This window comes from Crotalus tigris, unplaced genomic scaffold (genome assembly GCF_016545835.1).
Source record: "Crotalus tigris isolate CLP2741 ecotype Arizona unplaced genomic scaffold, ASM1654583v1 scf7180000018219.524809, whole genome shotgun sequence".
NCBI lineage: Eukaryota > Metazoa > Chordata > Lepidosauria > Squamata > Viperidae > Crotalus > Crotalus tigris.
The window spans coordinates 308,203-324,966 of record NW_024096888.1 but is presented as its reverse complement, the minus strand read 5'-3'; the positions used below and the strand labels follow the sequence as shown (position 1 = coordinate 324,966).

The 16,764-nt window shown below is 35.3% G+C and overlaps 1 protein-coding gene across 6 annotated transcripts in view; it reads left to right on the top strand.

The window, feature by feature from the left end:
• The window catches only part of RTTN (rotatin), a 102,155-nt gene that overhangs the window by 29,163 nt on the left and 56,228 nt on the right, over positions 1-16,764 (top strand). For all 6 annotated transcript variants that reach the window (XM_039349027.1, XM_039349026.1, XM_039349029.1 and 3 more), the window contains 11 exons: positions 620-737; positions 1,031-1,127; positions 3,063-3,131; positions 4,954-5,142; positions 5,777-6,016; positions 6,724-6,868; positions 7,985-8,139; positions 8,384-8,603; positions 9,978-10,106; positions 11,063-11,170; positions 15,055-15,213. In XM_039349027.1, coding sequence (XP_039204961.1) covers positions 620-737; positions 1,031-1,127; positions 3,063-3,131; positions 4,954-5,142; positions 5,777-6,016; positions 6,724-6,868; positions 7,985-8,139; positions 8,384-8,603; positions 9,978-10,106; positions 11,063-11,170; positions 15,055-15,213 — 1,629 coding nt within the window. The remainder of the gene's footprint in view (positions 1-619; positions 738-1,030; positions 1,128-3,062; positions 3,132-4,953; positions 5,143-5,776; positions 6,017-6,723; positions 6,869-7,984; positions 8,140-8,383; positions 8,604-9,977; positions 10,107-11,062; positions 11,171-15,054; positions 15,214-16,764) is intronic.

Genomic DNA, 16,764 nt, shown 5'->3' with positions numbered 1-16,764 from the left:
TTCAGGCTGACTCTCAACTCAGTGGTATTGCTGAAGAACTGCAGGAATAGCTGAATGAGTTATCCCATCAGTTATTAAATATTGAAGAACGTGTTTAATTTTTTTCTTCATGATTTAAATAATGCCAAAACCGACCAAGCCCAGCTTCAGAGATTTTGGAACAATTATTTATTGTATATCTAAGGATGGTTTGTTCAATTTCATGATTACAAAACAATTTTCCCAGCAGAAACTAATTTTGTAAATAAATTTATAAAGGTTTTGTTTAAAACATTAATAGAACCCTTCATTTAGTTTAATTTTATTTATCTGTGAGTGAGTTGGGATAAAATATTAAAAGTCCCTGCAAATTTTCATCTATATTAGATTCCGTGCTTGCTTCAAAAATGTGCCACAGATTATTTCTATTGCCTTTATATCTTTGGAATTAAATACTGAAATATGAGCTTTTGTATGAGAGATAGATTCTCTGGATTTGTAAATAATGGGCTAAGGTAATGTATTGAAAAACATTATTCTAAACTTCCAAGAAGTGTTGATTTCAGAGAAGTTTCAGAAGTTACTCAGTAGATCACTACTACAGATTTTAGTTAACAAATCATATTTTTTTTTTTGATAGATCGTGGACTGTATGATGTTGCCATGTCTTGCACTTTTGCGGAAACTTCTTTCTGTTGATCCAGTCAAACGTCTGTCATTGGCTTACCAGCCTTCTGTCTTGCTTGTGTTATTTAGAGGTATCATCATAAAACTAAAATAAAAATAAGTAGAAAGCATTTGTTTTTATACCTTCGAATTAAGCAATTAAATATCAGGAGTGATATTTTTACAAGCATTTTGTTTCCAAAAGCTGGATATATTTGTATTTTCTAGCATGCAGTTTTAGAAGCAAAATTAATATTTCCTATATGTCTTGTTGGTAGATCATAGGAGCAAATACTTAACTTTGTTCAGAAATTTGGTATTTAGACTCTTGAAAGCCTTTATGCTATTTAGAAAAACCATGTAAATGTCTTTGTTCTGTTTTCAGTTGCCTTGATATTCCAAGATTATGGTGCTATTACCAGTGAAACAGCAGTATTACTTTGCCTACTACTTTTTGATGAAGCAGCACGGAAAGAGATATGGTAGGGTAATCTATAGTGATTGGTTCTGTGTTATCTCATTACTCCTCTAAGCAAACTATCCTTTTTAATGCCAGCTGCAATATAAGTAAATTATAGGCAACATTTATGTTTGTATATCATGTGCATTTTCTCACTCTCTCCATTTTTACTGTCTTTATCAAATAGCAGAATGTAAAACGCTGGCTGATTGTCTTCTTGCCTTTCACTATAGCAATATTTTAAATTATATAGATGCAAACATAAGAGTAGCATGGTGACCTGCTGACATCTTTGAAGAATCAAAGGCCTATCATTGGTAGAAATATAATCAGACCTACTTTCTGCTCATATTAGAGATGTTTCAGGACCTTTTACCAAAATAGATACCCTGGCTACGAGGTGACTAATTAAGATGTGCTAAGGTAATAAATGCAGAACAGAAAGATATGACAGATGTTTCCATCCCATGTTAATTGCTGATGGATTAATAAAAAATTTCTATTAAAAACTCTTAAGCACAAAGGTATTATTAAGGGTAATATCTATATTTTTAGTAATGGCGTTATTGCAAAATACTTTTGGATAACATTGAAATAATAACTCTTCAAATGAAGAGTTGATCCAGATATTCAAACTTACTTTTTCTTTCCAGTCCTAAGAATAATATTTTAATCTTTTAGTTAAAATAAATTTTAGTTCTCTTTATAAGCTGAAAATTGGCCACTATTTTAGATAATGATGCTGGTGTGATTGCTTCAAATGTCTTTGGCAGAAATTACTTTATGTTCTATTTCATGGTGGTTTATTTGTTTTAGCATTTTGTTCTTTCAGTTCTACACTGCCTTGAGTTGTTTTCGAGAAGGCACTTATACATTTTATATAAGATGTGAAATATCTTAAAAGTTATTTAAAAACATTATATATAATGTTGGCATCCACAGCTGGCACCCCAGTCCTAGGCCTTCAGCTGGATTTTATAAAACCTTTTCGCTTTAGGCCTCCCCCATCCTGTGCAAAAAAAAAAAAGGTTCAATCAATCAATTTCAACTTATTGTGGGAAAAAAAAGTTCTCACAAAGTTGGAATTGATTGATTGAACTTTTTAGTCCCATCCAGTCTGCCATTACCACAGTAGCCATGCCCACCCAATTGGACCACGCCCACCCAATGGGCCACGCCCACCCGGCACCCGATGATACATAAGTAAGTTTTGGTTTGCAGTTTCGGCACCCGGTCTCTAAAAGGTTCGCCATCACTGTTCTAGCTTATTGCTTACAAACACTTCTGCTTTGTGCTGTTATATGGAAAGAGATTTTGCAAATGAAGTAGCAGGAGGGCACCCTGTTTCAATGAGTGGCAGTCAATCTGGTATTTCATGACGAGACAGCCATATTGTGATTCTTTATGTTTTTCTACTATCCTGGCTACTGCTTCCCCACTTTATATTACTTGTATTGTAAGACAGAAATCAGAATTTCCCAGGCTAGAAAGTATCCTTATTTCAGTGTTTATCAGCTGCCTCTCAAGATCAGCAAATATTAGTTGCATAGTTATTAAATGAGAAAGGTAGGAAGGGAAAAACTCCAAGAGTGTTAGTTTGGGAACCCATATCTTTAAAAAGGCCTTTTATACTTTGTCTTGCAGCTGGCAAATCCTCTTTGTGTATCAGACTTCATTCTCGTCTGGAATAAGAAATTGTGTCAAAGAATCTTCTGCCAAATTAAGCCAATTCCTGAATAACGAGAAACTTAGGGCTCGGATTTGCTACTGAGCCTAGTGCGAAACCTGACAGACATAAAACTAAAATGCATATTTCCTGCACTTGAGCATTGCCCTGTGTAGACATGATGGTCTACACAGCTGCATAAGCTGAAAGTATATGACATTTAAGGCACATACTGATTAACACCTAAAGTCTTCTTTGGTTTTGTTTGAATTTATGTGTTTGTTTATGCAGGGCTGATACTGTTTCCTGTGATCCTTCTAGCATTTCCCACTTCACCTTGCCTGTTACCGTTGTAAGGAGGTAAGAGTTATTATTCATATTAAAAGTTACCCGTACAGAAATATTGGCTTTTGCACTATGAAGGAAATATTTTAAATCAAAAATATCTAGAAAGCCATCCATAGATGTTTGAAGGACCTTAACATGAAACACAACAACACTTATTTGTTTTTGTTATTTTTTTTAAAAAAAGAACCCTAAATGGATTAAATTACCTTTGTTCCACAAGTAGACTTTTTGTATCAGTGGTAGCATCTTCTTTTTTTTGTCACAAATTGTGACAGCAAAAACTTCATTTGTGTTCCTAGTTAAAGTATGAAAACCGTTTGGCTCAGTCCATTGTGACATTTTATTTATTTGTTTATTTGTTTGTTTATTTTTCACATTTGTAATCCACCTATCTTCCTCAAAGAGGGCTCTGGACAGGGTACAATAAAACATTAAAATATAAAAAAAATATAAAAATTAAAAATTTAGAAGGGGGCAGGGATGATTAAACATTGTTATAATTAGTTAAAAGACAAAGGGAGGGTTCTCAGGACACTAACTAGCCCCGGGTCTGCGTGTTCCTCTAGGCCAGTGGTTCTCAACCTTTTTATACGGCGACCCCGGACATAAGCAGGTGGCGCACATGCGCGGCGGCGCCCCCTGCGCGGCACGCACGTGCGGCACCGCCCCCTGCGCGGAACACATGCGCGGCACCACCCCCTGCGCGGTGCGCATGTGCGGCGCCGCCCCCACACACCGCCCCTGTGCGCATGCATGGTGTCGCACCCATGCGTCACCCCCTGCGCAGCACGCATGCGTGGCGCCGCCCCCTGCGCCGGCTGACAAAAAAATGGCGAATTGCATTGTTTGGCGATCCCCGTGAAATGGTCGTTCGACCCCAAATGGGGTCGCGACCCACAGGTTGAGAACCGCTGCTCTAGGCTCCCAATGTGAGGTCATAAAGCCATGTTTTGACTCCTTTTTCAAAGCCTAGAAGAATGGGGGCCTGCCTAGCCTAGAATGGGGGGGATATTTCACAGGGTGGGGGCAACAGTAGAAAAACTCTCTTCTTAGATTCATTTATGTTGCCCTCTTCCATCCACAACTCAGTTGGGCATACTTGAACCTTATGCATTTTTGTAAGCAGTGTTACACCTTGCAGTTTACACAGATTTTTTCTTCTTTTTGTTATTCTGTAATTATACTTCCCACCCAAATATGGGGAAACCAACTCAGAGATTTCTAAGCAATGGTTGTGGTTGCTTGAACAGTCCGAAGTGACATAGTTCATATATTAACCATAAGCCATGATTTGCAAAGCAAAGGTCTGCATTCATTCATGCTGATGAAAACCAAACAAGCTGCAGTTGTGACTTAAATGTGATGTACATAGTACTTTGCAATTTATTGCAATGAATGATAGGCTGGCATTAATGGAATTGGAATTATGTGTGAACCCCAATGACTATAATTTGTTAAACCGTGATTAAAATGAACTATGCCTTAGTTCAGTGTGTATGTTCAAACCAATACACAGAGCTAAAACATGAAAGTGCTCCTGTTGAGTGTTGCTGTTTGTTCAAAGTATAACTTGAGACATAAGTGCATAAGACAGTGATTTTTAAATTGGATTCTAGTTTATGATCAATTGATTTTACAGAATTGATTGATGTAAAGTCAATGTGGGGAATGTCGTTAACTTGAATAGGAACTCTTTATATATTCCATGTAAGAGTAGTATATAAAGAAATATTTGAGAAGTCTTAAACCATGACTAATAATCAAATAGTGAGCAATACAAATTTTGTTCTCCAAAAACAGCACTATTTCAATTTGTTCCTTTTTATTCCTAAAGGTATCATCTGCCTATTAAAGTCTCTGCACATCATGCTGTCAGTCCTAACTCAGTGGTGTTACCATTTTCCTGTGAATTCTGGGCCTCAAAATATGTGTCAGATATGCTAAAAATGGCTTGGAACTTGTCTTGGTTCCATGGAGCAGATAATTTAGTTGCACTCACCGGTTATGAGACAGTAGCAGAACAGTAAGCTATTCATTTTGTTGTTCCAATTTTTTGTTATTTCTTCTAATTTGTATTTAACAAAGAGTTAGTTTTGGGTCTTCACTTGGAAATTTTTATGCTTTTGTTTTAATGAATGGCACCTACCATAAAACATTGAAATTCCATTTGGGAAAAGGGTTGGGAATCTAACTCTCTAAGATTAGACTTCAAATTCTGTCATCTCCAGCTAGTGTGATTAATGATCAGGGATAGGAATCCAAGAATGTTTTAAAGTCAGAGATTCCTAACAAAATTTCCAGTGATCCATACTCCAAATCATTAAGCAATTAGACAGGGAGTTCATTTTTCCATATCCTTAGTTTTTCCTTAAACTTTCCATAACTTCCAATCTCGATTGGACATATTTTGGGGGGAATCTGTGTGTATTATGTAAACTTATGAAAAACACTGTAATGAAAGATTTCTTCATGAACTGCCCTGTAGAATAAAAAGACAAATGCTATTTGATGGTTCTAAAACCAAAAAAGATAAAACTTTAAATTAATGTGATGAAAGAAAAAAAACCAAAATATAAATTGCAATGCTATATAAGTTGGTTACTTTAAAATAAATCCTTTAATTATCATTTTAATGTTCTTTTTTTAAAAAATTCCAGATTTTCCAGCACTTTAAAGCTCTCCTCAGAAGATATTATTATCCTTAAGTTAACGTGTGCAACCTTCGGTCTGCAGGATTGTCTTAATGCCATCACTCAAGCAGCATCCCACGGGGAAGTTAGGGCTGCTGTCACAAAAATGAATTTTTATATTTTGAATGATAGGCTGGCATTAATGTGCAGCAGTAGTCCTTGTGGAGCCACTTTCAAGTCCTTGGCTTGGCAAACAGCATTAAGCAGGTTGGTGTGTAAGTACAAGATACCTAACTGACTACAAAGCCATCTGTCACTGTAGATTTAGCTTTGAAATTTTAAAAGATAGCCAGTTTCTTTAGAATCTTCCCAAGCATTTTCCGGAGCAACAAATGCTTTTGAAAATGGTAAATTGGTTGTATTTAGCAACCAAAATGGAAGAAATGTTCACATCCACAGGCTGGCTAAGGACAAAAAACTGGCCCTTTTGCCCTTCCTACTGTAAACAGTGTATTCACCTGCCTGACAGAATATTGTGAGGAATGCCTGGATCAGTGACTCACTTAATTTTAGCAATTTTCTAGCTGTATAATTTGTGTGTGTGTGTGCATGTGTGTATGTATGCATGCATTTATGGTTCATGGAGGCTAAATGCATAAAAGAATAGGGAAAAAGATAAAGGCAATACATTTCTTCTCTGACCATTCCTTCTGCTATGTTTTTTTTTGAATATGGTGTTTCATGGTTGAACCTTTTGATGTATTATTATTTTTATTATTATTATTATTAAAATAAGACCTTTTGCATTCAACTGCTTCACATTTCAGACATTTATATTCAGCATCAGCATATTGCTGTTTTCAGTCTCTTTAAGTTTAACTTCATATTTCAGCAAACTACATTCATCATGTAATGTTAGAAACAGGATACAGCTACATAATGACATGTACAATGTTATGGTTTGTACATAACAGGTTTCTTCAAGTGCTTCCAGCGTCTTCAGAGGATGAAAAACTTTTGGCTGATGTCGTATGTTTTTTAAACAAGTTTATGAAGGAACAGAAGAATATTTCAGAGTTTGAACACCTAAAATGGATCTTGGACATGGTCCTGAAGCATGTAATGGTCTAGAATAACATTTGATTTCAACAGATTATGTATTTTCATTTGTACCTTGGTATTCAGCTGCTTTGAAACTCATCAAATTTGGTACTCAATGTATTTTGGCACAAAAATTTTGTCCCGATACTCATTGTTTGTTTGGTATTCAGTGCTCAAGCTTGACTTGTCAGTGTCGGCTACCTTGTGGCTCACTACATTATTCCTTGGGAGAAATTGGTACTCATCGTTTTAGGTACTCCTCAGACTTTCCGTAACAATTAACATAGGTACAAGGTACCTCTGTACATACTGCTCTGTGGCATTACGCTTGACTCAAAAGGTTCCTTATACCTCTATTCTGCACCACATGGGCATAGTAAGTATAAGAAGGGGTATATATTTTTTCTTTACTTTTTTATTTTTATTTTTGAATGGAGCATTCTGTATGGGTAATCTAAATTAGGAGATGACAACTTCTTCCCATAGTATGGTCTAAAATCCTGACCCTGCCTACTGGAATGAATTGGAGGAGCAGTCCCCTCTAGGGGGATCCTGATATTCTGCAGAAAAAGAGCCTTTGTCCCATTAGTCATTCGTTCATTTATTAGATTTTTATCCCACCATTAAAAGTTATCTTGCATAAAGGTAAGATGCACAAGAACTTCCATAACAGGAAGCTCATGCATTAGAAATAGTCATGATTTTTCAAATAAAAGTCAATTTTAGATCAGGAAAAATGTTATGCTTGCCGTAGAATGACTGTTGTAATAGAAAGTACATTTAAATATATTCACCAAAAGAAAACTCTCCTCAAAAACTCACTGAATCTGAAAGGTTGTAGCCAGGGAGTCAGTGTCAGTTAGTAAACCATTTGGTAAATTTGTCTTGTTTCTGCCAGGAAACTCTTACCATCTGCTTGCTTGAATTTTTATATTATTGAAATTAGTTTACTGAATAACTGGTGATCTCATGCTGCATATTCTGTATAAATTGTTAAGAAAATTTACGTAGCTTCTTTCTAGTATGGGAAAAGCATATCAACCGATAGTTTCAACCTGAGTTTTGTGCTCTGTTGGAGAAAAGGTAATGAAACAAGTGTTCTGTACTGATATAATGCTTTGATCTCCTTTTCAGAATCCAAAATCTCTATTAGATCTTTTAGTACAGCCAGAATCTCCGGCCCAAGATGAAGCTGATGAGCTAAAGACAGCTGTAAGACAACAATTGCAGAAAGAATTGATTGCTTTCTTTAATACACTTCTACTCAGCTTCATGTCTGTTACTGACAGGTATGGCATATAATGAGATATCTAACAATATAAATCACTAGTTTATGCTTTCTTGGCAAGATTTCTGAAGTTGTTTGCTTTTGTCTACTTCCTGTGTCTAAGTGGGAATGATTGACCCAAGGTCACTCAGATAGTTTCCTACCTAAAGTGGGACTAGAAATCCCAGGTTAAGCCTGGTGCCTTAACCACAAGAACAAACTGACTCTGTAATACGTTATCTTACCATCTTCTCTGTTTTTTACAGAAAAGATTTGGAACTTACTGGCTATTTCCGAACAGAACTAGCTTTGAAGCTTCTGCAGTATTTGCGAATAACAGATGCCCCTCATTTCTATGGATTACCTTCCTTGGAAAGGACATTAAATAGTATGGTTCATGTCACAGCACTCCCAGGCTGGAGTTCATACTCTGTCACAATGGAGCCATTCATGATTTGCAAGAAATACTTAGCTGGGCTTCTTGAGGTAAATGAACAATGTGTGATTGGGAAATAAAAAGAATGGATTGACCCTGCTTTAAACCGAGCGCTTAACACTCCAGCCAAAAGTTCACCAGAGAGAAGGGGAACAAGTTTCACAGTGTCCAGTACAATTGGAAACTTTTCTAGGGAGCTTATCTGTTGAAAATATTTTAGTATACTATTTTACCAGGTTCTGGTCAATGAATAGTGTCATTAATAATTGTATGTTTACACCTTTCATTATTGTGGGCTACAAACACATGCCTGTTGCTAATTTTGAAAAATATACTTATAATAGTTAAAAGTCATCTTTACCCTTCTGAACATGAATGAGAAAATAGCATATATTGGATTTTATTTTTAAATAGCTTCCATATTATTTGGTTAATTTCTAAAAACAAAAGTCTAATCCTCAGATCATTTCCTTTGTGAGAACACCACGAATAGACTCTTAACATTTTGACATAAAGCCCAGCAGAGTAGAATATTTTTTAATTGTTGTTATGTGTAATTTAAATATATGTTCATCATTGTGTTAAAAAATACCTCACACTGAAAAAAGTCTTAGAGCAACTTCTGTGTAATTAGTAAGAAAAAGATCTTCCTGCTGGACAACAGTCTAAATGAGAAATCAGGAAAGAATGGAGTCTTACAATGTGACAAGGGATTTTGTAGCAGTTTTTAGGTTAGTATACTTAATTGCCACAAAATGAATAAGGGAAGAGAGTGAATTAGCTTTCCTCAACCATGATTCGTCTGATCAGATCCATTTCCTGCTGTACCTGTTATCTATTGCTTAAAAATAACAGAAATTTTATTAAAGGCATCCTATATCACATCTAATTTGAGTTTTTGAACATTATGCAGAGTTTAGAAAATGAACTTGATAGTTTAAATAAGCAGATAGTTTAAATGAGTTTGATAGTTTAAATAAGCAGAATAAAATTACCATGCTCCAGATCTTTAGACATACATTATGAAGGCTTAATTCTTTCAAAGGAAATATTATCTCTCATAGTTTATATATCCAGATATATTGTACAATAGCTCTCAGTTCTTGAGACCTTGATTAAAATTTTACAGGCTTTTTAAATTCTCCCACTTTGGGAGAATTTGTGACACAATTAATACATTTTTTTGCATCTTACATCTGGCCAGAGCCCAATAAGGACAAGAATTAATAATTGTTGAATGTATGCATTGAGAGAGTTGAAGCTGTTTCCGAATTCAGAAAGAACAGAATATGCATGTAAAAGAAGTTTCATTTCCCCAAGCAACCTTCAAAACTGTTCCAGAGTTTAACTTTAAGGATTGATAAGCTGATATTTGTGACAAAGTTATGATGCCTTTGAACAGCATTTTTTGCTTCTCCTTTTAGGTCATCTCATCTTTTTATGTTGAATGGGGAGGCAATGCCATGTCTTTCATGGGGAAAGGAGTTACCAAGAGTGCTGTCCTTTGTTTGCTTCACTTGTCCCATGAAATGAGTATTCAGGCTCTAGATGAGGTAAAGTTCTCCTCAATTAGTACGTTGCTTAGTATTGCTTTTTTGCACCTCATTATTCTTGATATTATTTTTACATTGCGGCATGAATGTTATATTTTTGGATTGAAAGACAATTTGTAAGATTTCTAGTAAAAGTTATGTATTATTCCAGCCTTTTAATAGTGGGAAGGAGAATCGAATGTCTAAAAATTAGGTGAATTGATATCTTCATTTGTTTTTTTAACTCTGGTTTTGTTACATTGACATGTAACTACTACTATATTTAAAGAAATGTGACTTAACTAAAAATAATAGTCTCCATAATTGTTGAGAGAAACTGAAAGTAAGAAGAATGAGAAGACGATACCTAGAAATGAAGGTTTTCTCCAGTAAAAATTTCCAGAAACCTTTTACATAAAACCTTTTTGTTCAGTTTCAGAGTTATTTCCTCCAGAAAATACACTGTAAGGATTCTTTCTCCAACTAGGCTAGATGAAATAGAGTCACTTACATTCCTATAAAAGATATAGACTCTGTTTTGTATTCTGTGTTCCTTAGGTGGGATATATTCAGCTTAATTTAACCAACAATAACCTTTAATAAGAACAGAACTTTAGTGTTAAATTAGCATAACTTTATTATACATTTATAACTTCAAATATAAAATGCAGTTTTGTAAGGAAAGAGAAATGAGTTCCTGATTTTATTTTTACTTCCATTTTCCTAACTTTACTAAATTATATGGTGACCTTTTCTCCTGTGCAATGCTTTTAGCTTTACAAATATTCTAGCGTCCTTTTATTTCTTTATATGTGCTATTTAAGTGCTGGTTTAGGATATACATTTCACTGACTCAAAACATTCACAGGTTCGAATGTTGGAAGATATACAAACAGTTTGTAGTATATGAAAACTGACTTCAGAGAGAAACCAAAGATTGTTTGTTTGGTTTTTAACAGAAATAATTTCCTTCTTAGGATTGGCTTTCTCTCTGGTTCTTGCCATATGATACCAGTGAAGAACAAGGTCAATTTCGACAAGGCTTAGCATGGCTTATTCCATTATGGGTAGATAGAGATCCCGAGGTAAGTAAAAATCACATCTTCTATTGCATATTTTTCTATCGTCATGGCCATAATACTGCTGTTCTTCTAGTGAAAATATTATTTACTAACTTGGCTCCCAGGCTTGAAACTGCAGAGTAGGAAATAATAATCTTAGTAATTATGTGGTTATTTCTTGATTCAGATAAAGTGTGGTAATAACTTAGATTGTGCGATCCTTACGTTACTGTTCATCTTTACCACAACTACAGAATACAAAGGAGAAACTTTCTTTATGTTGTTTTGCAAACCCCAAAAATAAATGGCTTCTCCCTAACCTTTCTTTGGCATACAACATCAGATTAATGCCAATAGAAGCAGAATCTTTTTAAACAAAACTGATGATCATTTTTCCTTGGAATTCTTTTGTTCACAAAAGAACAATAAATATACTCAGAATCTTAAATTTATATGTATGCATTTCATTTCATTGACATATAGATGAATGATTATTAATACAATAGTTGCTTTCTTTCTGTCTTGAATATGATTGAAATGGGAATTTTCTGCATCTAATGCTTCTCAGTTAACAGAGGTTTTTAGTCTTTTTGAAGAAATCATCTACTGCAGGGGTGTTAAACTGCCAGCCCACAGGCCGGATGCGTTATGGCGAAACCGCGCCCACCCCATTGCTGGCAATGGGAAAAAAGTCATGATACGTCGTGACGTGTCACGTGACATTGCGAGTTTGACACCTCTGATCTATTGGTTCTTAAAATATCTAAGTAAAATTGTCTGCTCTGCCATAGACCTCAATCACCTGTGAGATGCTTTCCTTTTTTATTTGGAATAGTTAGAGAAAGAATCAGAGGTTTGTAACATGGTCATCATTATGATCAAATTGTAAATTGTTCTGGCAATTGTCAGCTACTGAATAAATAAGGAAGGCAGATGTTTTGCTTGTGTGCAGAGATCAGCATACAAAATGGCACAACTTTTGAAAATGGGAACTAAAATTAGATAGAAATTTGCTCTGCCCTAATCTAACTTCTCCTGCAGCATAAGAGTTTTCATTGTGTTTTGCCTCATATCAAATATTGATCTACACAGGCTGTTAAAGCATCTCTCTCTCTCCCTCCCTCCCTCCCTCCCTCCCTCCCTCCCTCCCTCCCTCCCTCTCCCTCTCCCTTTCCCCCTCCCTCCCTCCCTCTCTCTCTGTGTTTTCTACCTACACACATGTGCACACACCATTTCATTGAATGTGGATTGGACATCTGGTTCACATTGGGTTTTTGATGTGGTTCTTTAGTACTGAAAAAGTTTATTCAAAGCTTTTAAACAAGGAGGAGAAGAATGGGCACAGAGGTTTTTTTTTTTTTAAAGTGGTTTTGGATAAATTGAATGAGAGAAAAAAAGAAAGGATAATTGAAGGAAAATAGTCATTATTATAGCCAAATAACTACAGTAAATATAAAAGTGGAAGGGTCTGGATGAAATAATCCTGATTTTCTGAAGTTGTCTATTTATAAATGAAGATGGCAGTTGGAGAACAGCTGTTCTAATGACTTCTTTCTTGTCTCTCTGCATTGGTCGATATGAAAAATATGAATTACAGAAGAAAATCCTATTTTATGCTGATGGATTACTTATTGCTGGAATAATCATCTTGAATATTATTGCTATAGCATAGGCCATCCACTGCTGTAGTAGGTGAAAGTACAGTTGTTCAATTTAAAGTATCTTTTAGAAATCTACCAGGTGTAGGAATATATCATTTCTCCCAAGGAAAGGAAAAGCATACTTTCCTTTTTATTGAACCATTGTTTCGACAAGCCCACAATGCTACCCTTTGCTAGTTGGGTTGAAATCTCACAGGAAAAAGCGGTTGACATGGTAAAGGATATGAGAATTAGTTAAGAGCTCTTTTGTTCTTAGAATTCTTAGAGGCTACATGGAAGAGGGATTGATATAGACTCAATTTGATAATACAAGTAGTCTGCAGTTAATGATAGTAATTGGAACTGGAATTTCAGTTGCAAATCAATGCGGTCATGGAGTGCAATGTTACAGCATTATAACACTTACCAATGGCAATCCTAGCAGTCCCCGTTGCTTGTGTTAAGCAAGGACCTCACGTGACTGCAACTTGTGACTTCTTGCCAACTTCCAACAAGCAAAGTCAGTGGGGAAGTAGGAAGTCACAAGGCTTGTAAGCATGCCAGTGGGCAAATGAGGGCTAATGAGTGTTGAAGGAAAAAAGAGGGAATGAGGAGTGGCACTATGCAAGAATGGCAAGAAAGGAAATGCTGTCCATTGACAATGAGCATGCAAGGGAAAAGTGCTGTGGTGCTGCATGAGAACCAGTCATAAATACAGATGATCCTTGACTTACAACTGTAAGTGAGATTGGAATTACAATTATGGAATATGAGATCATAGTGGGAGGCATTATGCCATTGGACCTAATTTGGGGGGGCTTTTTTTTTGCAGCAGTTGTTAAGCAAACTTTCCCCATTGAAGGCTTTGCAATCTCCATCATTAATCATGCAAATATCCTTACCCCAGATTTGTGCTGTATCAGAAACTGGAACTTAAATCAGGAAAATCCCAGTTATTAAGCTGACAAAAACCCAAAATATGATCACATGACTAATCACTAGTTGGAGGCTTTGTTGTAACTTTGTTCATTAACTGAGGACTACTTATATTCTTAACAAAGTTGGGTCCTATGTTATTATAATATATGCACAGCTGAACAGAAGATCTTAAAACAACTTCTATTGAGAAGTGTTAGAACAACAAGCTTCTGATCTATATGTCATAATTGCATTTTTTTTGTTTCATGCAAAAAGTCCTAAAGGGGCTTCCAACCAATCTTAAAATTAATCAATCCTTTTTCTCATCAAAGGTGTCAATTAATGCCATCTCAGCCAGGTCTACCATCCATTCTTCCATTGTACTTACCATAGTTTCAGATCTTTCCATTATTATGCATATAAAAGTCTTGCTCCTTTTGTCATAAATAGAAAAAGACTTCCAAGTAGAGTTCCATGAATTTTTTCCAACTATTTGCTAATTAGTCCCAAAAGGAATATCTCTGGTTTCAATTTTATGTTAAACTTTAAGATCTTCTGAATCTTAAGATGTATTTGAATTCAATTTCTTTAGTTGTTTTACATGTTCACCAAGCATGATAAAAACTCCCTTCTTTTTCACATTTCTAACATACATTTAAGGTATCTGTATACATTTAAGATTATTTTTCTGGTGGTAAATACCAATGATCCATCATTTAATAAAAAGAATCAAGATTATATGTTCAGCAGAGTTGATGATGGCTAATCATGGATTCATAGGTGTTTATTAGATAAAGTTGTAATTTTCTCTGTTTTACATTCTAGTGTGTAAAATGTTTTCCAGCATAAGATTGTTAGATTCAGAAATATTTTTTTTTGCTGTTTAACTATATTGTGGGGGAAGAGGAAAAAAAAGATAAAATCACATTTAATTTACTGAGATTTTAAATTTGGATCTTTTTTATTCATTTGGGTTTAGGATAAAAAGTTTTTCTTCATGCATATGTACTACTGTAGCTTTATAGGAAAAGGATTAGTTTCTTATGTTTGAAAATATTTATCCTGGAAGACATTGTATGTGGACTTTGTATGTTCCATTAATTTCTAAAAGCATATGTTTAATATTCCGCAACTAGGTTGAGGCAAATAATTTTAAAACCACACTATTTAATCAGTTCTTAACTTAAACAGATACTTATAAATCATCAACGTGCTATATAAAATGCATTGAGAAGTTTACTGGGAGGATGAGTTTTAATACATAAATAACACCCAGAGTTTTGATTTAAGATAAACAGCCACACAAATATTTAAATAAATTTAATGTGATTTTTTTCGTATTGATATCAGGTAAAGTTCACTTCACTTGCAATAGGATCAGCTCTTACATCACTAGACGTGGGCTGCTTTGCTTTAGCAGAAAGTTGCCAGAACATTTCAGGAGGATTATGGGGAACTGTAATTAACATTCTTCTGGATAAATCCGAATGCAGCATGGTGCGAAGAGAGGTTTGTAAATCCCACAACTGTAAAAATGAATTTTCAACTAATTATAACTTGATAATTTGGGGTTGAATCAAGTGCCTACATCAGTGCTCTCAACCTCAGTGCCTTTAAGACGGGTGGACTTCAACTCCCAGAATTCTCCAGTCCACCATTCTTAAAGGCGCTAAGGTTGAGAAATGCTGGCATACATCATTTATCTAGAAAACTGTATACTTAGCTTTTCTCTGTCTCTCTTTCTCTTCTGAAAAGATTCTCCAAGGAAGAGAGAACAATAAAAACCGTTACAATGTGGAATTAAAAGCAAAACTTTGATGATTCTTATATGAATGGTGTTAGAGTTGTCATCTGCTGCATTAGATACATTGCTCCAAAGAGACTTCAGTAATGCTTATCTAGGATTTTACTATATCTATAGGAATAGGATATTTCCTATATATTCTTATATCTAATAAGATCGCTAAATGTTGATAAAACAAAGGAGATCATTGTAGATTTCAGAAAGAGCCGGCATACTCATACTCCATTCAGTATCAAGGATCAAGCTGTAGAGGTGGTCAACAGTATTAAATATCTGGGGTTGCAGATAACTAACAATCTGAATTGGTCTCTCCACACATCATACTTAGTGGAGCGTGCAAACCAGCGTCTGCATTTCCTGCGTCGGATGAGGAGAGCACATCTTTCTCCTTCTGTCCTGGCCACTTTTTACAGAGGCACGATTGAGAGTATTTTAACAAACTGCATCACTGTCTGGTTTGGTGGCAGCAGTGTCTCAGATAGAAAATCCATACAGAGATTGGTCAGGACAGCCAAGGAGATCATAGGAAGTTCGCTCCCTGGTATTCAGGATGCTGCTTATAAGCGCTATGTGCTTAGAGCTCAAAGCATTGTTAGAGACCCCACACACCCACTTTATGGTCTGTTTCTGTTGCTCCTCTCTGGTAGGAGGTTTCAGAGTATTTCTAGCAGGACTACCCAATTGTGTAATAGCTTTGTTCCCTATGCCATCCATCTGGTAAACTCGCAATATTTTTTTTCTCATCATGCACATGTATACATCTGAACTAGACGTTGTTTCTCTGTGTCATATAATATATGTGTATATATGCATAATTCTGTCTTTATTTTTGTCATATTTATGTAGTGTATATTGGAGGTGGTGATCCTTTGAGAACTGAATGCAAGGAAATTTCATTTTAATGTATGCCGATTAGTGTACATTCAAAGTGACAAAGTTATTATTCTATTATATTATATTCTAAACCACTTTTTGTGTTTTTCCCAAGACCTTTCTTACTCCTGTTTTTTATACAGCATGAGATGCCTCTAGACAGGCCATCTAGGTATTCTGGGATTGCAATTTCCCAAGAGACAAATGTAAAACAATGAAACCATTTTCTGTAATAATCTTAAGGGATAGCTCATCTTTGTCCACAGTGTAAATAAAGTTAACCATGATGAAAAATTAAGTTATAAGAAGCATTTTTTCAGAAGGTTGACTGAATGATTAAAGCATTGGCACTAAAAATAAATTTAATACTAGCTACAAATACT